A 25,268-nucleotide genomic window follows, 5' to 3' on the forward strand; every position below is an offset into this window, starting at 1 on the left:
TAAAAGTCTATACGTATCTGATATCAAATGAACTTAACTATCAAAAGTACAAGTAAAACTAAGTTATACATATATTTACATTTATGCATAAACTGTATTTTTCGACCGATTTCCGACTTGGTCTATTATTAATTCTGATAGTCAGCTTTTTCTGATTATTGGAATCAGTGTTATTTTTAATCAGATTGCTTATAAATCTGAAACACAGTACTTGAGTACCTGTACTTAGTCACATTTTATCACTGACCTGCAGTATATACAAGCAGTGTTGTATAACTGAACCTTCCCTGTGTTATCACGTAATCTGCCTCCTGAACGTCGACCCATGAGCTGTTGTAAATGCAGTCTATGTTGAAAATGTGCTACTTCAGTCTCTTTCAAACACGTGGTCTGACAGGAAGCAGAACAGACAAACAAGGAAAAAGCAACAATTGGCGTTCCGGAAATGGGCACTTCTCTTGCTTTTAAACTCATTTATCAAAACTAACATCAAGTCACACACTTTTTCTACAACAAACTGCTAACATCAGAACAGAACAAATGGTTTTAACTTTCCCTAAACTGCTGACAGTCTGCTGCTTTTATGTACTTTAGTCCTGAGGGTCTGGTTCGTGGTTTCACCCCCCAAAAGGGGAAATCTTAAAGCTACAGCACACAAAGAGATTTCAGATATCAAGCTTTCACTGCTGTGAGCTGGAAACATGTCACTAAATGACAACTGGGTGTTTTTTTAAGGCATTTAGGGAATATTATGTCTCTTTTTTTAAGTTTGTGACAGTAGCCTACAGTTTACTCAGATCAGGAAAAGGCAGGATAAAATCACTAGATGCATCACTAGCTTTATATCCTACATGAATAAAGAAAATTCTTAAAGCTACAGAACACAATCATATTTTAGAAAGTGAGCTTCCAGTGCTGTGTGACCTATTCATGTTTTAACACAAGGCCTTTGTGCACAAACCCACACACTTTTTTTTTTGCCAGCATCAGTGCTCAACATCTGGTTTCAAGCGATGTAGCTGAACAGGATTAAATCCCTGCAGGCAGGTCAATAACTCTAATGGAAAGCTTCCACAGAAAAGTGAGGGCTGTTACACTTTCAAAGAAAGAAACACACAAATAAAATGCAGCCATTGTGCATTTGTAGCCTGTAATGTCTTCTGTACAGGTGCTGTAAGTGTTATTTTCTTATCAAAATAAATGTTAAATAGCTCTATACTCCAACAGTAATCACTGTTATAGTGTTTGGTCACTAACTCGCGTCTCTCCTCATGCTGCTCATGGAGAAAAAGTAAGGATATATTCTGGTATCCCCACCCACTTCATCCAATCAGGAAAGAGAACTCCTTAAAAAGGCCAGTCCTGTCTGCTTGGGTAACACGCAGAGAGAGCAAGATCCTCCTGTTCTGGCACCAACACCGGCAATTGTGGAACAGGGAAAGCAACCAATTCCAGTGCTCGCGGTGACTGTTTATACTACATAGAACAGGCAAAGTGTAAAATATTTGAAGGAAACAGTTTTAACATTATGTTCTAGTTCAGCTTCTTGTCAGCATTCCCCGCTGGGTCCCTCCATCCCTGCCTTAAAACCTTCTCCTCTTGAAACAACACCACCACCACTCCCACCATGCTCCACGCTCCAGCCTGGACTGCTAGCTGCCTTGCTAACTGAGCTAAATAGCTAAGGCGGCTACAGTTAGTAGCTACTCTGTGGATAGGCTGTCCCCTATTTGTTTGGAGTAGGAATTCAGCAGGTGGCCAATTCTTAAACATTGTACCTTTAATATCTAATCTGTTGTTTTAAAACAAACAGCAGTTTAAAATTTCTCTGTAACCTGCTGCATTTGCAACATAAAACTGATGAATATCTTCCACTGCAGCAAGATTGTCAACCACAGCGCTGAAGAGATGTTGTGTTTGTCCAAACAGAATGTTTCCATATGACACAGACTCAGCTACATTATACCATCACATCAGATATAAAATGCGATTTAAAAGCGCAGCCACTAAATCTGAGCTACAGCTCCTGTGTAATATGACTTTGATGGATGACTGGCTCATCTGATAGAGTTTTTACAGTCCATGGGATATTGCATTAGTGTACATCACGTTTCAGCCTGTCTCTTCAACATGAGCCTGCAGACAGAAGGTGAGACGAACATCCAGGGAATAATTTCTCTTTTTTTTTTCAAGTGCGTGACAGCAGCCTGCTGTTGTTATGTTGTTTGTATTTCTTGTTACGATTTAAAACGTAAATCTTTAAATCTTTAACAAGAATTTTACCTGGTAAATACTGAAAATGAAAATGAATTTAGCTCAACACATAAGACTGATCAGTGACTCTTGATGCTGGAATAGTTACAGTTTATTTTATTCGAAATGCACTGAGATCATTTCAAAAGGCATGACAAAAGATGCATCACCAGCTGATTATCCAGATTAACTCCTGACGAGTATCACAGCCCCATTTAGTGATATAAATATAACATCCATCAGTCTCACAGCTCCATCTCAAACCTCCTTTTACTGCTTGAGTAGTTTACCGTTAAAATAAGCAAATGACAATGACCTCCAAATACAGCCATGCTCTTGTTATAACAGATGTAAAACGACACATTTTACAATGGCAAATATTGGCAAACATGATAACGACTCTGCTCTTATAAGTTTTATGACTAAGTCTCTTCATAGTCAGCCTCTGATTATTGTCAGGGACAAACAGACTAGACACAGTTTCTCTTTGTATCACACAGACCTGATAACTTCAACGCTCACTCTCTTCTTCAATCTCTACCGTCCCCCTATGATGAAAAACATGTAGTTTTTGATCATGTTAAATTAACCCTCACATGTTCATACAAAACATATAGAATTAAAACACAGAAAGACAGTTATGTTTGCCGTAGAAAGTTAGTAATGATTGAAAGGTTGAGCCTCAAATCAACACACAGCTGCCGACATCTGATGTGATGCGTGTACACTTTATCATGGCTGTGGGGATGTTGAAAGGCTGAGAGACTGATCTGTAAGATGTCACCAGCTAAAAGTCAACTGAAACAGTGTGGAGGGAGCCGAGGAAAACTGAGTACAGCTGATCTTTCAAGTGTGTTAATGCACAGCTGAGATGCAGCCATTCTTACCATTTACCTTTCTGTGACAATGAGTTACAGTGATGTTCACAATATGTACTGTAAACACCTAAAACAACATTTTAAACCAGAAGGGCATTCAGAGAGCACAGACCTCCCCACAATATGAAAATCTGCAAGCAGAACCACGATACATGTCTGCATGTATTTCCAAAACTATTAGAATTATTATGTCAACGTGTGGTTGTGCCCAACTTAAGCCTCATCATTTCAGCTGTGCATTTATTACAGTATGCTCTTCTAATTGTGAAATATTTCACATAACATACATCTGTGAAACCTAGAATACAGAATACTACTAAGCTAACTAAGCTAGTTGACATTACAGCCCAGCCAAGGTGGGTGCCATTAATGTTAACATCTAGTGCTTTCACAAGCAAGAGCCTCTCGTCCATGAGTAGATGAACGTTTCCTGATTCATTGCAGTTCAATATATAGAGAGTACTTCCCACATGCAACTGTTCACAACAAGGTCTGTGGTTTATCTTCAGTGACTGGGTCATGATTTCTTTTCTTCTACTGCTGGCTCTTTTTCGTCTCTGGGCAAACATAAGACAGAACCATGTCTATCATGTTCTTGATGATGGCTGGAGGTGGATGGAGGTCATGAGGAAAGTGGTGTGCTAAAGTCATTTGCCAGGCGTCCACCAGCAGAACATTCAGCCCCTTGAACATGGCCCTGAGCACCTCATCGAGTTGCAGCGTGTACCAGTCACTGTCATACAGGCTCACCTCTTTGTCCTGGGCTCTGAGGTTGGCCGAGCGAATCACGATGATCGTCCCTGGCGCTCGGTCCAAGAGTCGCACCAGTGCCCGCCTAATGTGACGGAGCCGGTGTATGTACACCTCCACAGGATAGGGGCTGAAATGGGCCCAAATGCTGAGGACCACGATGGTGTTGGGACCCCCAGAGAGGCCGTCCAACTCATTAGAAATGTAACGAAACTCACTGGCTATGACAGTGGAGAAGCGGATGGGTGGGCCATGGCAGCGGTACTTCAAGAGAATATTATGGGTGCTGTCCACCGCCATGAAAGGTCCAATCTTTTTAGGACTGTGCAGGTTGAAGTGCTTCAATTCTGGGGAAGATGGAATACATGGAAGTTAGATGAAGAAAGATACACAATTGTTAAAATAAAAGATGAGACAAAAACAACACTCACCTGGTACAAAAGCAAGAAGGTGCTCAAACCACTGCCTGATGGTGGAGTCTCCATGCATGTAGATCACCTTATTCTTCAAACACTGAGTGATGGCAGATGATTCATTGAACTGGCGCATTGTAACGCCATTTAATGGTCTCCATGAGTCCTTGTAGTAATATCCAGATGGTGCCAGTTGAATAGCTTCTGGTTTTACACTGCTTTCTACCTCTGCTCTATCTGATATAAAGAAAGAAATGTTGCAGACAAAATTAATTGAATGGAATAAATCAAAGTATGCACATACTGTGACATGATGCACTAAAGTTACTCTGCAGGTATACTGTACCTTTCCTGGGAGGCAGCACATTGATTCTGTCGGGTCCTGAAGCGTGTATGTGAACTTTTATGTTTACACCACTAAGGTAAAAGAAACAGAGTTTATCAGGAGATATTTTATGCTTAAACATGCCTAATTTCCCCTAAGGATTAATCCTACTGACTTTAGCAATCCTTTAATTTCTACTTGAGCGAATTTCTGGTTGGTTTGAGTGAAATGTTTCAACAACTTTTGACATACGGAATGGGTAGTATGAGCAGTATGAGTGATGCCCTAATGAGTATATATGTGTGTCCATGTTCATTGCTAAGAGGAAAATGTTACCAAGTGCTCATGTCTGTGTTTATAGTTTAGTTTATGGACTATACTGGCAGTCTACTGTACAGAGAAATAATCTATATCAGGCAACTGCAGAATGTCAGGGACAGCAGTAGCATTTGCTATGGATGATGAGCAGCAGATCTCCCTAGACCAGCACACCCCTCCCTCTAGTAGTCAAGTGGAGCAGAACCAGGACCTGATGCAAAAAAATAACTCCCTTCTAACTGGCAGGTGGATGTCTTACCTTGGCACAGTGCAAAAGCCAGTACAAGGTTGCGTCAGGACCAACAGGCAATAGACTTGCTATAAGCTAAGACAGTGAGACTGAACACTGAGGGTATAAACCGCTATGCAACCCCATTGTTGTGTGTCCCCACCATGCCTCAGCTCTGCGCCCCGATGAATCAGTGCCTCTACAGCTACAGAGCAGGGCTAAAAGGCTGGAGACAAGGAGACTGGAGACAGCAGGCTAAGTGGTAAAACTGGAACCCGCAACAGAGGTGACGCCTCCCAGTAAATCCATCTATCCATTAATCCAGTTAGGACATACAATGTACCAGGAACAACTCTGGGGCCCCTCCCTCCTCGCAGTGCTGTTCTGCATTACGTTGCCATCAGCAGCCACATCCATGAAATGTTCCACCAGGTTCGGCTGCTCCCAGATGACAGACCTCTCCTCAAATTTCTCTGGTGAGACCTGAAGTGAAAAGAACCACTGCAGGTCGAGCCACGCCGATTTGTTTTTCCATTACCAGCTTTGCTGCGCTGAGTTGAGTCGGGCTGCGCCTGCGATGGACTTACTCCAGAGTAGGACCCAAGCCAGGCCCACCCCGCCTCCAGGTGGACCACGGTGACGACTCATGACTGCAACCAACCAGTAACAAGCACCAGTGTCCCCCTCAAATCGATACTCAACTCTTGTCTGTGCAGGAAACCTCAGAGAAAGACATTTTTAAAGTCTGTGTTCAGCTCTCAGTACTTTTGTAGCTTCTAACTTTATCTCTTTAGTTTCTCTCGTTGCGTTTGTACTTTCTGCTTTGATTTTTGCTGTGTCTACTGTAGAGCCAGGCTGGCACATGTAATGGAAAAACAGCATTTGAATGTAGAGTGCTGTGCGGTAGTTGATAATTGAGTTGTAATTGGTGTACAAAACACTTGTGTTAATGTGCATCATGTTACCATGTAAGGTTTGTTAATTCCACCTAAGCTTTGTTGATTGCAACACTCTGTAAACAATGCCAGTGGTATCACTGATAGTCAAATGTCTTTCTGGTACATATGGAGTGAATGCAAATTCTATGTACAGAGATATAATGTGGCCTGTGTAGTTGCTGACGTATATTAACGTACATTCTTTATTGTTTGTTTATATTTCAGAACCACATAATACTTCAATAAACCTTCCTGGACTGTACACTCAGAGATCTCTGGTTAAGTTTCTTATTGGACACCCTGCAGCAGGCCAGTTTCCATTTAACCAGTTTCAGTTTTTAATGACAGTACAAACCTCTGGAAGAGTGGTGCTTCTTTGCTGGTGAGGAGCTGTTTCAGATAGCCTCCTGTGGCGTGGTTGATCCTGGTGTCACAGCCAAGCACCTTGGGCTTGTAGCAGTACCAGGGCTCACCTGTGTAAAGGTCTGTGTAGTTGCACAGGGGCTTCTGATCAGGGGGCAGGCACATGTTGCACACAGTAGTTTCAGAGAGGGAGCCTGAGCGGAACAAGCTCTTGAAAAACACCCGATCAGGCCTTTCCTCCCTCAGCCGTCGCAGAACAGCAACGGCTTCGCTTGAGTGCACTAGTGTAACCTCCACCTGTGCAGACCCCACCCAGAGGAGCGGGAACAGAGCAGAATAAGATCCATTCCCATGGTCCAGCACCTTGCCTGCTACACCTGCTCCAAGCTCAGGGGAGTGCAGTCTGGCCAAAAGGAAATCCCCACCGTAGCGCTTGCATCGACCCTGGAAGTCGTGCATTTGGACGAGGGCCTCCAGCTCGTCGCCCACATGCCACTCCCATCCCTCCTTAGTGGGAAGGATGGTGAACAGGCTGTGCACAGGGTCACTCGTCTGGTGCAGGACGATTGGTGAAGAGCGAGGCGGAGGCCCTGGCCAGGCGATAGAGTCCAACAGGTAGCGCTCTTCCAGTTCATCTTCAGGGGAGGGTTTCTGGCCCAGATGGGCACAAAAGGTGTGGTTGTGATAAAAAGTAGGCAGATTCACCGGGATGAAGGATGATTGGATCCTGCTCTGAAGCTGGTCAAGGGCTGAAATAGTGTGGCAGTTCCAGTTCTAGAGAGAAAGGGACGAAAAGTAAGAGGTTGTGCAGGAGATGGGCATACTATTGTTGCATGTTTAACTAAACTATCTCAGGCTTAGACCTACAACAGAGGACTGTGTAGCTACAAAGGTTACACCAATTAGGTAATGGCCAGGATTCATACAGATGTCTTTTGAAGATTTATTTGCTCTCTCTTTCTCTGTTTCAGCAGACACCGTGAAAACTACAACAAAAATAAAAGACAAAAGTTTCACAAATTCAAAATTCACAATTCTACTGACATGACCTCACCATACATACATTTCCCACAATGCCCTCAACTAAACTGCAATCATGTTACGTTCTGCTGTGAAGACCTTATAAAAAGGACAATATATTTTTAACCAAACATGTTTAAGTACCCTTTAGACACATTTCTTATCAACCTTTTAATGACTATGAACATGAATATGCACTTATTCAGTTACAGACTGTATCAACATTGTAGTAGCAAAATGTATTAACGTCACATATAATCGTTAGCTTTTCACTTTGCGTATTATTAGTATTCATTATTCACTTTACATATTGAACTACCTTTAAATGTTATATAGTATTAATCCCGAGTGTACAGTTGAAACCAGAAGTTTACATACACTGTATAAAAAGACACATAACCTTTTTTCTCTCACTGTCTGACATGTCCTGTTTTAGGTCAGTTAGGATTACCAAAATTATTTAAGACTTTTTAAGACAATTTTTTATTACTTTCTTCAAAGTCAGAAGTTTACATACACCAAGATTACTATGCCTTTAAACAATTTGGGAAAGACCAGGTGATGATGTCATGGCTTTGGAAGCTTCTGATAGGTTAATTGACAACATTTGAGTTAATTACAGGCACACCTGTGGATGTATTTTAAGGCACACCTCAAACACACTGCTTCCTTGCGTGACATCATGGGAAAATCAAAAGAAATCATCCAAGATATCAGGAAGAGAATTGTGGACTTCCACAAGTCTGGTTCATCCTTGGGTACAATTTCCAGATGCATGAAGGTGCCACGTTCATCTGTTCCAACAATTATATGCAAGTATAAACACCATGGGAATGTCCAGCCATCATATCGCTCAGGAAGGAGACGGGTTCTGTGTCCCAGAGATTTTCGTGCTTTGGCGCGAAATGTGCGTATCAACCCCAGAACAAAAGCAAAAGGCCTTGTGAAGATGCTGGCTGAAGCTGGTAAGAGAGTGTCATTATCCACAGTGAAACGAGTCCTGTACCGACATGGGCTGAAAGGCCACTCAGCAAGGAGAAGCCATTACTCCATAAGCAACATAAAAAAGCCAGATTACAGTTTGCAAATGCACTCAGGGACAAAGACCTTATTTTTTGGAGACATGTCCTGTGGTCTCATGAAACTAAAGTTGAACTGTTTGGCCATAATGACCATCGTTACATTTGGAGGAAAAACGGGGAAGCTTGAGAACACCATCCCAACTGTGAACTACGGGGGTGGCAGCATCATGTTGTGGGGATGTTTTGCTGCAGGAGGGACTGGTGCACTTCACAAAATAGATGGCATCATGAGGAAAGAACATTATGTAGAAATATTGAAGCAACATCTCAAGACATCAGCCAGGAGGTTAAAGCTTGGGTGCAAATGGGTCTTCCAAATGGACAATGACCCTAAGCATACCGCCAAATTAGTTACAAAGTGGCTTAAGGACAACAAAGTCAATGTTTTGGAGTGGCCATCACAAAGCCTGTGGAAGGATACCTAAAACGTTTGACGCAAGTCATGCAGTTTAAAGGCAATGCTACCAAATACTAATGAAATGTATGTAAACTTCTGACTTTGAAGAAAGTAATAAAAAATTGTCTTAAAAATTCTCTCTCATTATTCTGGCATTTAGCAAATATAAATAATTTTAGTAATCCTCACTGACCTAAAACAGGAAAAGTTTAGTCTGATTTAATGTCAGACAGTGAGAAAAAAAAGGTTATGTGCCTTTTTATACAGTGTATGTAAACTTCTGGTTTCAACTGTATGTGTGAGTTGGACCTCACCTGTGCATGAACTGTGTAAGTTATTTTTGACATGAGGTCAGCAGAGACCTCAGCTAATTTACGGAAAACTGTGTGGACACATAATATTCTGTTCTGCTTATCAGTCTACGCAGGTAACGATACTTTCAAGGCCGTTTGGACATCTGTCGTTTCGCTCTGAAACCTCCCTTTTTGTCTCGTCCTGCTACTATTCTATAAACTGTGACTTTCACTGTAGCTTGAGGTCAGACTCACCCAGAACGCCCTGGTGTGAAGAGCCTGACCTTTTAGCTGAAATGGATTGACACTGTTATTCTCCATTTTCTATTTTACTAGTTATTAAATTTTTCAAAGACAATCGTTTGTCGATTCATCTTTTATTTTTTCACTTCTCTACAAGGGGAAATAAGAATTTCTGGCACAATTAACAGTATTTTCAAAAAGATATATTCCACGTTGTTGGAAGATTAAAAGGTAAATGATCGGTATATCCTTTGTCCTTTCAAGATAATTGAGAAAAAACATCAATTAAAAACCAGGTGTAACCCACTTCTCTCCTCACCTCCAGAGTGCTGGCGTTGCGCAGCAGGAATATGAGTCCAAACACAGCCAGAAAGAGGAAGATGACGGCATATTTGGAGAGCTTTCGGCACATAGTGACTTCCTTCTGTCTCCCATGATCAGGCGCTTTTTCACTATTTGCTTTCCACTGCGGTGATGATGGCATCATTACGTCCTCAGTGCTTTATGCAGATAAATTAACCTGGTCCACAAGGAGGATAAACAAACTGAAAAATAGCACGATGATCTATTGATTTTCAAAAAGAAACATAAAAATCATAGTTGACACATGATCATACAGACATTCGTCTGAGCAGTGTAGTGGGTTGTCTCTTCTGTGTGTGAGTAGTTATCAGATAAGGAAGGAGGAGCGCAGGGTACAAAGCACAAAGTAATTTATTGGTCATTATACAGGTTTATAAAACCAAATGAAAGTTCCTAAACTCCTTCATGCTGCACAAAACACAGAACATGAACTGTAGGTATTTATAGACAAATATAGACAAACACATAGTGCATCTTTTGAATTTGTGTCAGAGTGAATGTAAACAGCAGCAGCAAGATGGTGATGATAATGTGGTCGGCTTCACATCAAATGTGCGACATATGGGAAACACTGTCCATCCACTTTGATTGTGTGTGATCAGCAAGCATCAGTGACATTAGCCAGGAGCAGCCTAAAACCAAGATGGATTAACACAGCTCTTATCACGACTCTCTTCCTCCCTGGCGCGGTCTGGCTGGTCAGGTTGGATATTCAAAAGATGCCATGGGCAGCGATCAGCTTAAACTCTGCTGCTCTTAATCCAAAACCTCAGCCCTCCGAGTGCCTCTTTCTTTCTCAGGACATCACTGGATTACGAGTGAGAACCTCTGTTGTTGTTGTTGGGTGGGTAGTCTAAAGACAGACCCATAAGAATTTGAAAGATAAGTGAGCCTCCTTTCATATTGAACAGAGGGGGAACAGTATCTGACAGTAATACTCCAAGCTGCCAGGATGTGCTTTACCTGCTATAATGGAGCTGGATTTAAGACAAATATGATAAAATAGCGATTTATATTTAGCCTATAAATGAATGAGCACACTTTCTTCCAAAAGTCCATAATATTCAAAATGAAAAGTCTCTCACAAATATAATATTTTTTATTGATAGAAATAACAGTAGTTGGTTGTGTTAATAAAGACATAAAAACACAAACATATGTGCTGTTGTCCCAGTTTAAAAATATAACTAGACAGTCATGAAATTTGGATTTCACTTCTACAATACAACATCTTCAGATAAAACTCACTTAAAAGTCAGTTTTGAACCATAGCTCTCTCCACAGTGCCTCTGTGGTACGAGCACAACAGCTCGGGGGCGAGCTTTTTGTGAACGCGCGCTTCCTCCGCCCTTCGGGCCATTTTGGATGGGGGCGGGACTAGGGGAAACACATCTCGATGAGGAAACAGAGCTCAATACAACACCTGTTATGTCAGTAAACATATACTCATTCTCCCACCGGTTTTGAAAGGCTCTGTTTTCAGAATCAACTTTTCTCTTGGCCATTGTTAGGGGCTAGCTTGATTTGAAATTAGGGTTGTATACATCAACAGACGCTTGATTAAACGTAGTTGACGCGGGAATGATCACAGGTAGCCTATTCGATAAGGCAGCTGTTGTGCTGCATTATGGGATTTGTAGCTTGTGTGTTATTGGTGCTTCATATCGCCGGGCCATTAAAAAAAGATATATAAAATGATCTCGCGGGCCGGATATAATTGTACGCCGGGCCGGCTGTGGCCCGCGGGCCTTGAGTTTGACACATATGCTATAACCTCTTCAATACGAGTGCCCCCTAATCAGGGGCCAGCATGAGATGCGTCGAGTACAAACGCTCAATGCTCCATGCAGGAAGCACAGATCCTATAAGTTAGATAAGCAGTATGTATATTCAAAGTTTGAATATCGATTTTTTTCAAATAATAAATCATGTTTCAGACGGACTGTAAATCCAGTGCGACTTCCGCACCTCCGCTCCGCGAGGTGTCGCTGTACCGCTACCTCACTGCAAGGCGTTTGCACTCTTCTTCTTCTCTTTTTTTTCCCCAGCGGTTGCAGTGAGGAAGTGGAGCCGAAAAAAAAAAACAAGCAAGCATGGCAGGTAACGTTAAACTACAGACGCCCTCGAACTTTAAGGCAGATGTTTGGAGGTACTTTGGATTCCAAAGGAAAGGAGAAACTAACACAAATGAGCTGGACAAAGAGTATGCGCTTTGCAAACGCTGTTTCGCTCCCATTAGATATTCGGGTAACACAACAAACTTGCGAACTCACTTAGCACGACACCACCCCGACATATTAGCAGAGCCACAGCCACCGAAACCTGCCAATCCGAAGCAGACTACAGTACTGGACAGTGCCAAAGTCCTCCCATCTACTTCAACTTGAGCCCGGAGGATCACGCAGGCGATGGTGCATTTCCTTTGTCAGGATTTGCGTCCCTACAACGTTGTGGAGAACGTCGGCTTTAGGTGGATGGTGCATACTTTGGAGCCATGCTATGTGATGCCGCAACGTAAGTACATGGCTAACGTAGCTGTGCCAAAAATGTATGAAGAGGTGAAAGAGATCGTAAAAACAGCTCTTAGCTCTGCTCTGAGAGTCGTTGTCATTTAGGGTCAAAGGGAAGAAGCTGCACTTTATTTTGCATTTTCAATTTCAGTGTGTGTGACACACTTCATTTTATTTTGAGTATTTAATCTAAGTTCAGAAGAAACATGATGCACTGAGATTTCATTTCAGTTTCAGTGTGTGGACACTGACCCACACTGCACTTTGTGTCATTGTGCTCAGGGAGACTAAGAATAATGCACACTGCACTTTTCAATGTGTTTCAGACAGTGTGTTGTTCATGCAAATATGTTGTATGTTGTAAGCTTGTATAGTTACAATAAAATGGCATGGATAATTTGAATTACATAGTTTTGACTCAGTTTGTCCTGTGAATTATCACTATCATCTGATGTTCATACAACTCGGATTTTAAGATGCATAATGCATTTTACATTTTTCAGTGAACTATGTAGAATATCGCAATATATCGCAATGTATCGCAAAATTCGGACATCACAATATCATATCGTATCGTGACTCAAGTATCGTGATGCGTATCGTATCGTGAGGTCCTTGGCAATACCCACCCCTGATACATACAACAGAGTTCATGAAAATAACAAATCCCTCCGAAGCAAAACAAATAATTACCTGTCCAACAGAAAGACAGCAACCTCTGCATCACTTCTTAGGCCCTTCAGCTCCACCATTCAATAGCTGAACCAATGTTGACCCTGCTTTTCACTCTGGTTTTATCCAAAGCCTTCTTTGTTGCAGCCTTTTCTGCCTCCGGCTTTCTTTTCTTAGCCCGTTTAGCGGGGCCAGCCATTACAAGTAACGCTGGCAGTGCGACTTTTGGCTGCATTTTCTCTGCCATTGTTCTCTCCCGTTAACTCTAGGTGTGCAGGCACATGTTCCAGGTTCAGGGTTGGAAGAGGCATCAGGCAGGGTTGCAGCATTTCACCTCTTTTATTCATTGTAGCCACTGAATTACTAGCTTTAACTGTTATAAATTCAAACATTAAAGGATTAGACATAAACAACCACAAATTAATTATAAGTCAGCTTGCTGATGATACAACAATCTTTCTAAAAAAATCAAGAACAAATTCCGCTGGCCTTAGATACAATAAAGCTTTTTTCTCAAGCCTCCAGTCTGCACATGAATCTGGACAAATGTGAACTCATGAGTATCCATAGTTGTTCTGATTCTTCACTGTATGATATACCTGTCAAGAATGAGATCAAATATCTAGGAATTTGGATAACTAAATGTGCAGACGAGAGCGAAAAAAAGAATATTCAAAATACTATTGACAAATGCAAAAAAACTTGAAATAATTGGCTGCAAAGGGATTTAACGCTGTTCGGTAGGACAATGTTAACCAAGGTTGAATCATTATCCAGATTAATCTATCCAGCATACTCCCTAGCCATCCCACCAAGAATTATGAAAGAAATTAATAGAACACATTTCAATTTCATATGGAAAAATAAACATCACTACATCAGAAATAGAGACTTGATAAAGGACTATGAGGATGATGGTATAAAACCAATTGATTTTAAAATTATGAATGGAATATTAAAGATCAAATGGCTCCAATCCTTTTTAAGGAATGATGATGAGATATGGTTCTCGCTACCTTCTCTTGTTTTCAGCAAAGTCGAAGGTATTGAGTTTCTATTAGTATGTGATTTTGAAATATCTAAACTGCCCATAAAACTTTCCAAATTTCACCAACAGGTTCTGTTAAATTGGAAAATGATGTTCAAGCATAATTTCAGCCCCCATAATGTCCCACTGTGGAACAATAGGGTCATATTGAGTCGGGGGAGGTCTATGTTTTTGGAAGACTGCATGACAAATCAAATTTGGTCTGTTATACATAAAATGGATGGAAATGAAAACATACTTGAACTGAATGATTTTAATGCTAAATATAGCATGAGTTGCTCCAATGAGATCTATCAGAAAGTCTCACAGAATATCCCAAAAGTCCTTATCCAATCGTTAAAGAATAATATTTTGAACATACCAACTCCAAATTTACGTGTAGTGAAGATAGATGATCTGGACCTCGTAAACGAAAAATGTAACAATAAGTTTTTAAGGCAGTACTTAGTAAGCACCTTATATCCAGGTATGACAAAAAGCTCACTCACTCTTAAAGATTATAACAAATCTGAAATATCAACTATTCGAACAAAATACTTAAAATTCCCAATTCTCCCAAAGTGTAAAGAAGTTCATTTTAAAATTATAAACAACATTTATCCCTCAAATGAATTTATGAAAAGAAGATTTAAATTTGTGGTAGAAAACTGTTATATTTGTAAAACGAATCTGGAAACAACAGAACACCTGTTTTATGAATGTGAGACTGTCCAAACTTTGTGGAAATCTCCACAACTTAATATCGTCCGGCTCCAGAGACATTGACTTTTGGACCTTTCAAAATATTCAAATAGGAGTAATCCTCAACGACAAAAAAAATTAGTTTTTAGTGAATAATGTCATTATTATTACAAAATATTACATACACAAGTGTCGATATGCCAAATCCCCCCCCCTCCCCCCCCCCAAGGATTGCTCTTAAGAATGAACTCTCCTTGTTACAAAAATGTCTGAAACAATTAAATAATCCCCATGCAAATAAACTGTACACTTTTGTAGCAGAATTTAACCTATCCTAAACCCCTTGTATTTAATTAGTATGGATTTACTTGTTTATATGATTTATTTTTAATTATTATATTATTTATTTGATGCTCCTCTCACTCTTTCTTTCCTCTTCATATCTGTTGTATGTTTGCTTCATGTAATGTGTTTGTTTAAATAAAGCATTTACTCTAGGTGTGCTGAATATCTTCTTCTTCTTCTTCTTCTTCTTCTTCACAAACAACGCTCTGAATATTTCCGGCAACGGTGACACGTGATGAGTGCACACAGGTAGGAGGGAGGGACAGACGGGGGTGCAGGCAGGATGAGACATGAAGGCATCTGATTGGTTCTTTCCACTCGGACCGAATGGCAGGGATTGGTCAGAGTTTTTACAGGCCTGCAGCTGCCACAGAGGTCTGATTTTTTTCGTTCCGTTTTCTGAACACATTATGTATTGACTACTCTCAGGATGGAAGGACCATTTTACCCAGTATAACAAGAAGTGTTTCTGAACAGGATTACCAACTATAGCTTTAAGTAAGCAAATAACAATGGCCTTCAAATACAGTCATACTCCTTATTACAGATGTTAAAGCACACATTTTACAATAGCAAATACTGGCAAACATGACAACAACTCTGCTGTTACACTTTGTTAGAAGAGGTGAGGACCCCAATGCAGAAAACACACAGGAGGCAGGAAATAGGGGAATAAATAAAGGGGAATAAATAAAGTAAAGCTGAAAATCCAAAACACAAGAACTCTATGCGAACCAAAAATGAGTCACTAGGACCGAAAACAAAGTAGCAACTAAAAAGCTTAAACAAACTGCAACAGAAAAGCAAAGTTCTGACAAACAACAAACTGACAAACACATGAGGGAGAACAAAGACTATATACACAGACACTAACGAGGGGATCAGCAACAGGTGGAGTGAGGAGGGAAGAGGAGCAGGTGAGGAAACGAGTGGAAAAGCACTGGGAGGGAAAAACACACTGGAGGAACTGAAAAGCAAGAAGAGACACAAGAGGGCATAATAACAAAATAAAACAAGAACAAGACACTGAATCACGACATCTGCCCTTTTAAGTTATGATAAGTCTCTTAATAGTCAGCTCCTGATTATTGTCAGGAACAAACAGACTAGACAGAAAAATGGGCGCATTTTCTCTTTGTATCACACTTCAACGCTCACTCTCTTCTCCGATCTCTACCGTCCTCCTACAATGAACATGTGAACACGTAGTATTTCACCAACTTGAATTAACCCTCAAATGTTCATATAAAACATACAGAATTAAAATTGAACACAGAAAGAAAATTATTGTTGCAATAGAAAGTCAGCTACTTATACAAAAGAGCTGATATTATAAATGTAACTCAGAACTCACCAGCTAAAAGTCAACTGAAACAATGTGGAGGGAACCAAAGTACAGACAGATCTCTGTTACAGAAGTGTGTTAATGCACAGCTGAGATGCAGCTATTAGTACCATTTATCTTTCTGTTACAATGAGTTACAGTGATGTTCAGAAAGTGTACTGTAAACATCTTAAATAACATTTTAAAAGCCAATAATCCAGCCTATGATGGCAAATCTGGCAAAAATGGCACAAACACTATACACTCCTGGTCACCACCTGGATTTAACTAAGCAAATATGAAGAGTCTTCCATTGGATACTTACTGCAGTGATTAATATGTCTCAGCTGGCAACAAGTTATTTAACCCTAACTGGTGCAGTGAGTAGCTTCTCATTTCTTAAACAACCATGTCAGAGGACATATCCAGTGGTTGTGGAAATGATGTTACTCTGTTTCAGTAGGGTCAAATTATTGGACTGCATCAAGCAAAGAAAATAACTAAGGAGATTGCTGAAACTAGTAAAAACAGTAGAACTCACAGCATTTCCACATGCACAATGTGAAGAGAACTCAAGGGATTGGGACTAAACAGCTGTGTAGCCTTCAGAAAACCACTTATCAGTGAGGCTAATCTGAAAAAAGGCTTCAATTTGCTAGGGACCATAAAGATTGGACTCTGGAGCAATGGAAAAACGTTATGTGGTCTAACGAGTCCAGATTTACCCTGTTCCAGAGTGATGGGCGCATCAGGGTAAGAAGAGAGGCAGATAAAGTGATCACCCATCATACCTTGTGCCTACCGTACAAGCCTGTGGGGGCAGTGATATGATCTGGAGTTGCTTCAGTTGGTCAGGTCTAGGTTCAGCAAGGTTATGTGCCCAAAAAATGAGGTCAGCTGACTACCTTCCAAATGTTGATAGAGTGGTTCAGGGAACATGAGACATTATTTTTATACATGGATTGGCCACCACAGAGTCCAGACCTCAACCCCATTGAGAATCTTAAACACATGGTTTAAGCCCACAAATGCAAACTTCACGGTCAAACTTATTGCTTACTCTTATCAAGTATAGGGTTCAACATTTCCATAAAAGCATACTCTGCAGCATTTTCCTAAGATCTATGCACAGACTCGTACATTTTCGTGCATGTCTTTGTCTGTTGACCGAGGGCAGGGCTCAGCTACACACACTGGAGCGAAAGGCAACCAGCACACAGGCCAAAGCATGCGTTTGGCCAGGAACTATTTTCTTGCCACATCACCAGGCAGAATGAAGCGTGCATCTACTCGCGAAGCACTAGCTAAATTAGCTAAAAAAGCTTGCTAACATCACAGCTCAGCCAAGGAGGACAACATTAATGTTCATCCTTTGCTGTCATAAGCAGTAGCCTATTGTCCATGAGTAGGTGCCCATTTATTTATTTCCGAGTGCCTTCAAGTTAAATTATAATTGAAAGAAGGCAGACATTTAACAGCCAGTCAATGTCTCCAAAACTTGGCAATTCACACTTAAACAATCTAAATGGATGAATAGATGGATAGAAAAACTTTGTCACCTTGAAAGAATACCAACAACAACTTCAGTAAAAATGGGTGGACAGAGTTCAAGAACTAAAAAGAGTTTAGAAAAGATGGACAGTAACAATCACTGTGCCAAGGTCTTTGGCATTTTCAGAATAAAATTTGCTTTGTGGGATTTCAAGTCAAACATAACAACATAACAGACAAGTTAGCATATATTAGTACTAGATGTCTGAAAAAACTCTTAGTAAAGACTTCACTGTTCTTCTACTGCTGACTCTTTTTCGTCTCTGGGCAAACATAAGACAGAAGCATGTCTATCATGTTCTTGATGATGGCTGGAGGCGGATGGAGGGCATGAGGAAAGTGGTGTGCTAAAGTCATTTGCCAGGCGTCCACCAGCAGAACATTCAGCCCCTTGAACATGGCCCTGAGCACCTCATTGACCTGCAGCGAGTACCAGTCGCTGCTATAAAGGCTCACCTCTTGGTCCAGGGCTTGGAGGTTGGCCGAGCGAATCACAATGATCGTCCCTGGCGCTCGGTCCAGGAGTCGCAACAGCGCCCGCCTGATGTGACGGAGCCTCCGTATGTACACCTCCACAGGAAAGGTGCTGAAATGGGCCCAAATGCTGAGGACCACGATGGTGTTGGGACCCCCAGAGAGGCCGTCCAGCTCATTTGAAATGTAACGCATCTCACTGGCTTTGACGGTGGAGAAGCGGATGGGTGGGCCATGGCAGCGGTACTTCAAGAGAATATTATGGGTGCTGTCCACCGCCATGTATGGTCCAACCTTTTTAGGACTGTGCAGGTTGAAGTGCTTCAATTCTGGGGAAGATGGAATACATGGAAGTTAGAGGAAGAAAGATACACAATTGTAAAAATAAAAGATGAGACAAAAACAACACTCACCTGGTACAAAAGCAGGAAGGTACTCAAACCACTGCCTGACGGTGGAGTCTCCATGCATGTAGATCACCTTATTCTTCAAACACTGAGTGATGGCAGATGATTCATTGAACTGGCGCATTGTAACGCCATTTAATGGTCTCCATGAGTCCTTGTAGTAATATCCAGATGGTGCTAGCTGAATAGCTTCTGGTTTTACACTGCTTTCTACCTCTGCTCTATCTGATATAAAGAAAGAAATGTTGCAGACAAAATTAATTGAATTGAATAAATCAAAGTATGCACATACTGTGACATGATGCACAAAAGTTACTCTGCAGGTATACTGTACCTTTCCTGGGAGGCAGCACATTGATTCTGTCGGGTCCTGAAGCGTGTATGTGAACTTTTATGTTTACACCACTAAGATAAAAGAAACAGAGTTTATCAGGTGATATTCTAAATTAGATGTAATGTCAAAAGATCCCCTGAAAAAAAAGACTAAAACCAAATCCACCTCTTAAAGCAGCCGGGGTTGTAGCCAATTCAGTGGTCTGAATAAAGAGTTGAATTGGAAATACTCACATGTTTTGCATAGATAGATAAATAGACAGATAGACAGCTTCGCCTGACTAACCAGTCCAGACTCCAAGGACCACATCACTAAGTGGTACTGAATACAGAATAACACCCGACTTTGCCTTTAATACAACACAAGTCATCCTATCATCTAGTATAACAGTACAAACCTCTGGAAGAGTGGTGCTTCTTTGTTGGTGAGGAGCTGTTTCATATAACCTCCTTTGGCGTGGTTGATCCTGGTGTCACAGCCAAGCACCTTGGGCTTGTAGCAGTACCAGGGCTCACCTGTGTAAAGGTCTGTGTAGTTGCACAGGGGCTTCTGATCAGGGGGCAGGCACATGTTGCACACAGTAGTTTCAGAGAGGGAGCCCGAGCGGAACAAGCTCTTGAAAAACACCCGATCAGGCCTTTCCTCCCTCAGCCGTCGCAGAACAGCAACGGCCTCGCTTGAGTGCACTAGTGTAACCTCCACCTGTGCAGACCCCACCCAGAGGAGCGGGAACAGAGCAGAATAAGATCCATTCCTGTGGTCCAGCACCTTGCCTGCTACACCTGCTCCAAGCTCAGGGGAGTGCAGTCTGGCCAAAAGGAAATCCCCACCGTAGCGCTTGGGACGACCCTGGAAGTCGTGCATTTGGACGAGGGCCTCCAGCTGGTCGCCCACATGCCACTCCCATCCCTCCTTAGTGGGAAGGATGGTGAACAGGCTGTGCACAGGGTCACTCGTCTGGTGCAGGACGATTGGTGAAGAGCGAGGCGGAGGCCCTGGCCAGGCGATAGAGTCCAACAGGTAGCGCTCTTCCAGTTTATCTTCAGGGGAGGGTTTCTGGCCCAGATGGGCACATAAGGTGTGGTTTTGATAAAAAGTAGGCAGATTCACCGGGATGAAGGATGATTGGATCCTGCTCTGAAGCTGGTCGAGGGCTGAAATAGTGTGGCAGTTCCAGTTCTAGAGAGAAAGGGACGAGAAATAAGAGGTTGTGCAGGAGATGGGCATACTATTGTTGCATGTTTAACCCAACTATCTCAGGCTTAGACCTACAACAGAGGACTGTGTAGCTACACCCGTCCAATTAAATAATGGCCACGATTCATACAGATGTCTTTTGAAGATTTATTTGCTCTCTCTTTCTCCGTTTCAGCAGACACCGTGAAAACTACAACAAAAATAAAAGACATAAAAGTTTTACAAATCACATACAACTCCCACTCACTGCCAAAGTCTCTCAAGCCAGTGCCCATTGAACAGTCATTAGCATAACTGAAATGTGCTGAAGTAAAATAAAATAACTTAAAATGCATCATTAATGTCCATGCAAAGGTACATTATCAACATTATACGTAAACATTCAACATATAAAGAAAATTACCGTGTGTGCCTCTTGGACGACATGTAGAATATCGTTACTCTGGAGTCGTATGTTCCTTATTCGCAGCCATGCTGTTCTGACCTCACCATACATACATTTCCCACAATGCCCTCAACTAAACTGCAATCATGGTACATTCTGCTGTGATGACCTTACAAAAAGGGCATATTTTTAAACAAACATGTTTAAGTACCCTTTAGACAAATTTCTTATCAACCTTTTAATGACTATGAACATGAATATGCACTTATTCAGTTACAGACTGTATCAACATTGTAGTAGCAAAATGTATTAACGTCACATATAATCGTTAGCTTTTCAATTTGCATATTATTAGTATTCATTATTCACTTTACATATTGAACTACCTTTAAATGTTATATAATATTAATCCCGAGTGTACAGTTGAAACCAGAAGTTTACATACACTGTATAAAAAGACACATAACCTTTTTTTTTCTCACTGTCTGACATGTCCTGTTTTAGGTCAGTTAGGATTACCAAAATTATTTAAGACTTTTTAAGACAATTTTTTATTACTTTCTTCAAAGTCAGAAGTTTACATACACCAAGATTACTATGCCTTTAAACAATTTGGGAAAGCCCAGGTGATGATGTCATGGCTTTGGAAGCTTCTGATAGGTTAATTGACAACATTTGAGTTAATTACAGGCACACCTGTGGATGTATTTTAAGGCACACCTATAACACACTGCTTCCTTGCGTGACATCATGGGAAAATCAAAAGAAATCATCCAAGATATCAGGAAGAGAATTGTGGACTTCCACAAGTCTGGTTCATCCTTGGGTACAATTTCCAGATGCATGAAGGTGCCACGTTCATCTGTTCCAACAATTATATGCAAGTATAAACACCATGGGAATGTCCAGCCATCATATCGCTCAGGAAGGAGACGGGTTCTGTGTCCCAGAGATTTTCGTGCTTTGGCGCGAAATGTGCGTATCAACCCCAGAACAAAAGCAAAAGGCCTTGTGAAGATGCTGGCTGAAGCTGGTAAGAGAGTGTCATTATCCACAGTGAAACGAGTCCTGTACCGACATGGGCTGAAAGGCCACTCAGCAAGGAAGAAGCCATTACTCCATAAGCAACATAAAAAAGCCAGATTACAGTTTGCAAATGCACTCAGGGACAAAGACCTTAATTTTTGGAGACATGTCCTGTGGTCTCATGAAACTAAAGTTGAACTGTTTGGCCATAATGACCATCGTTACATTTGGAGGAAAAACGGGGAAGCTTTAGAACACCATCCCAACTGTGAAGTACGGGGGTGGCAGCATCATGTTGTGGGGGTGTTTTGCTGCAAGAGGGACTGGTGCACTTCACAAAATAGATGGCATCATGAGGAAAGAACATTATGTAGAAATATTGAAGCAACATCTCAAGACATCAGCCAGGAGGTTAAAGCTTGGGTGCAAATGGGTCTTCCAAATGGACACTGGGTCTCATTCATGAAACGTTAGTAAATTTGTGCGTAGATTTGCACATAAAAACCTACTCCGGATTCATGAACACTGCGGGAAACTCAGATCTGATCGTAAACACGTGTGTATGATCGTGAATGCAATCCATCGTAAAGTGACAGCGCGCTCCCGGTAATCAGCTATTAGCATAAATCCCCGCCCATGAATTGCCAATGACCACCATATAAGGAGGTGTAGATGCATCCAGTCGACCTGTCAGTCATGGCGCAAACGAAGAAAGGGAGAGAAAGAAAAAAGAACTTTGCGGAAGCGCAGATAGAAATACTTTTGGGTGAAGCGGAATTAAGAAAAAAAAAAGTATTTTCATCTGTTAGCAGTGGTGTGACAGGGACAGGCAAAGCGAAGGCCTGGAGGGAGGTGACAGATGCCGTCAATATTGTCTCTGTAGTCCAAAGAACCATGTCCGAGGTGAAGCGTAAATGATTTGACAGGAAACTGGAGGCAAAGAAACGCATAGCCTCACACAAAAGAAATATATCAGCCACAGGAGGAGGAGGCTCACAGTCGCAGCTATCACCTGCAGACGAGCGCATCGCGGGGATAACTGGGGAGACCTCTCTGTCAGGAATTATACCTGGCGGAGACAGCGACATGCCTCCACTGGAGCCTATATTTTTATTATCATCATTCAACATGCAGAAAGAACGTGTAATCTATTGAGTCGATTTACATAGATAATTCACAATCATGAACCTAATCTGGATCTTAAACCTGCCAATTGCCAACTACTTTAACTAAATGTGTTATATTTTTATCATATGTTTAGGCTATATCACGTGTTTCAAAGGCATCTGCGTATTGTGTACATAACAGAGCGCAATATGAATTTAAATTGAAATTTCCAATAGTGACAAGCATTATTTATGTGCATTCTTAAATTTACACAAGCACTACGCGTGGTCAGCAGCATGTGTAGATTTTGTTAGTAGCTACGAAAAGATCGGAGCTACTAAAATATTGATGAATGCGAGATGCACGTAAATTTCCGTCTGCGAACAGTTTACACACAAATTCGTTCTGCTCACGTTTCATGAATGAGACCCAATGACTCTAAGCATACCGCCAAATTAGTTACAAAGTGGCTTAAGGACAACAAAGTCAATGTTTTGGAGTGGCCATCACAAAGCCTGTGGAAGGATACCTAAAACGTTTGACGCAAGTCATGCAGTTTAAAGGCAATGCTACCAAATACTAATGAAATGTATGTAAACTTCTGACTTTGAAGAAAGTAATAAAAAATTGTCTTAAAAATTCTCTCTCATTATTCTGGCATTTAGCAAATATAAATAATTTTGGTAATCCTCACTGACCTAAAACAGGAAAAGTTTAGTCTGATTTAATGTCAGACAGTGAGAAAAAAAAGGTTATGTGCCTTTTTATACAGTGTATGTAAACTTCTGGTTTCAACTGTATGTGTGAGTTGGACCTCACCTGTGCATGAACTGTGTAAGTTATTTTTGACATGAGGTCAGCAGAGACCTCAGCTAATTTACGGGAGACTGTGTGGACACATAATATTCTGTTCTGCTTATCAGTCTACGCAGGTAACGATACTTTCAAGGCCGTTTGGACATCTGGCATTTCGCTCTGAAACCTCCCTTTTTGTCTCGTCCTGCTACTATTCTATAAACTGTGACTTTCACTGTAGCTTGAGGTCAGACTCACCCAGAACGCCCTGGTGTGAAGAGCCTGACCTTTTAGCTGAAATGGATTGACACTGTTATTCTCAATTTTCTATTTTACTAGTTATTAAATTTTTCAAAGACAATCGTTTGTCGATTCATCTTTTATTTTTTCACTTCTCTACAAGGGGAAATAAGAATTTCTGGCACAATTAACAGTATTTTCAAAAAGATATATTCCACGTTGTTGGAAGATTAAAAGGTAAATGATCGGTATATCCTTTGTCCTTTCAAGATAATTGAGAAAAAACATCAATTAAAAACCAGGTGTAACCCTCTTCTCTCCTCACCTCCAGAGTGCTGACGTTGCGCAGCAGGAATATGAGTCCAACCACAACCAGAAAGAGGAAGATGACGGCATATTTGGAGAGATTTCGGCACATAGTAACTTCGTTCTGTCTCCCATGATCAGGCTCTCTTTCACTATACGCTTTCCACTGCGGTGATGATGGCATTATTACGTCCTCAGTGCCTTATGCAGACGTATGAACCCAGTCCACACGGATAAGAAACAGAACAACAGCACGATGATCTATTGATATTGTAACGTCCCTGGTTAAAAGCCATAGGCTGTCAGAGACCCTCCGGTCTACTTGTCAAACACTGGTTAATCGGCGTGCTGGCTGGTAGTTGGTGGAGAGAGAGTGTGTGTTGGGGGGGGGGGGCAGAGGCGGTTTGAACAGTGTTTACAGGCCAACGACAGAGAGAGCCTGAGGCGGCGGGCGTTTGCTCACATGCCCCCAGGAGTACAGAGTGAGCTGGCACGTGATCAGTTTATCAGGGCCCTCTCCCCCACTGAGTTGAGTGTCCAGGTAAAGCTGCAGCACCCTCAGACCTTGCAGGCAGCCTTGGAGATGGCTGTGGAGAGGGAGAATGTGTGGGGTGTGGCCGGTGCGAGCTGTCAAGATAAGTACTCACCTGCTGTAAGGGCTGCGGTGAGGAGCCCCTCAGTGGAAGAGAGGCCGGCGTGGGTTGATGAAGTAACTGGACTGTTAAGGGCTGTGTCACTACAGACAGCACGCAGAACACGCCCAGGGCCCAGGGTCTGAAACAGATGACTCTGACAACTCAGGCTGGGAGCCAGTTGTGGCGGTGGGGCGAGCCTCTGCAGGTGACTCTTGTTACATTCCCGTCACAGTGGAGGGAGTGCCCTGTTCGGCGCTGGTGGATACAGGGTCGACAGTGACTGTGGTGAGACCGGATGTGGTACCAGAGGGGACACGGCTCGAGCCCACCTTGGTGCGACTGCGCGCAGTCACAGGTGAGCTGGCT

General features: G+C 41.8%; 2 protein-coding genes across 2 annotated transcripts; both read right to left on the reverse strand.

Moving 5' to 3' along the window:
• Positions 1 to 3,665: 3,665 nt before the first annotated feature.
• On the reverse strand, positions 3,666 to 9,914 carry LOC141002750 (NXPE family member 3-like). The gene is made up of 5 exons (XM_073474142.1): positions 9,822 to 9,914; positions 6,460 to 7,241; positions 4,641 to 4,711; positions 4,313 to 4,531; positions 3,666 to 4,228 (listed from the first exon to the last, which is right to left on the reverse strand). The coding sequence occupies exons 1-5, from the start codon at positions 9,912 to 9,914 to the stop codon at positions 3,666 to 3,668; spliced, it is 1,728 nt and encodes a 575-aa protein (XP_073330243.1).
• An 8,322-nt stretch (positions 9,915 to 18,236) lies between these two features.
• On the reverse strand, positions 18,237 to 24,379 carry LOC141002647 (NXPE family member 3-like). The gene is made up of 5 exons (XM_073474017.1): positions 24,287 to 24,379; positions 19,609 to 20,390; positions 19,212 to 19,282; positions 18,884 to 19,102; positions 18,237 to 18,799 (listed from the first exon to the last, which is right to left on the reverse strand). The coding sequence occupies exons 1-5, from the start codon at positions 24,377 to 24,379 to the stop codon at positions 18,237 to 18,239; spliced, it is 1,728 nt and encodes a 575-aa protein (XP_073330118.1).
• Positions 24,380 to 25,268: the final 889 nt, after the last annotated feature.

Source organism: Pagrus major, chromosome 9, assembly GCF_040436345.1.
Source record: "Pagrus major chromosome 9, Pma_NU_1.0".
In the NCBI taxonomy this organism is placed as follows: domain Eukaryota; kingdom Metazoa; phylum Chordata; class Actinopteri; order Spariformes; family Sparidae; genus Pagrus; species Pagrus major.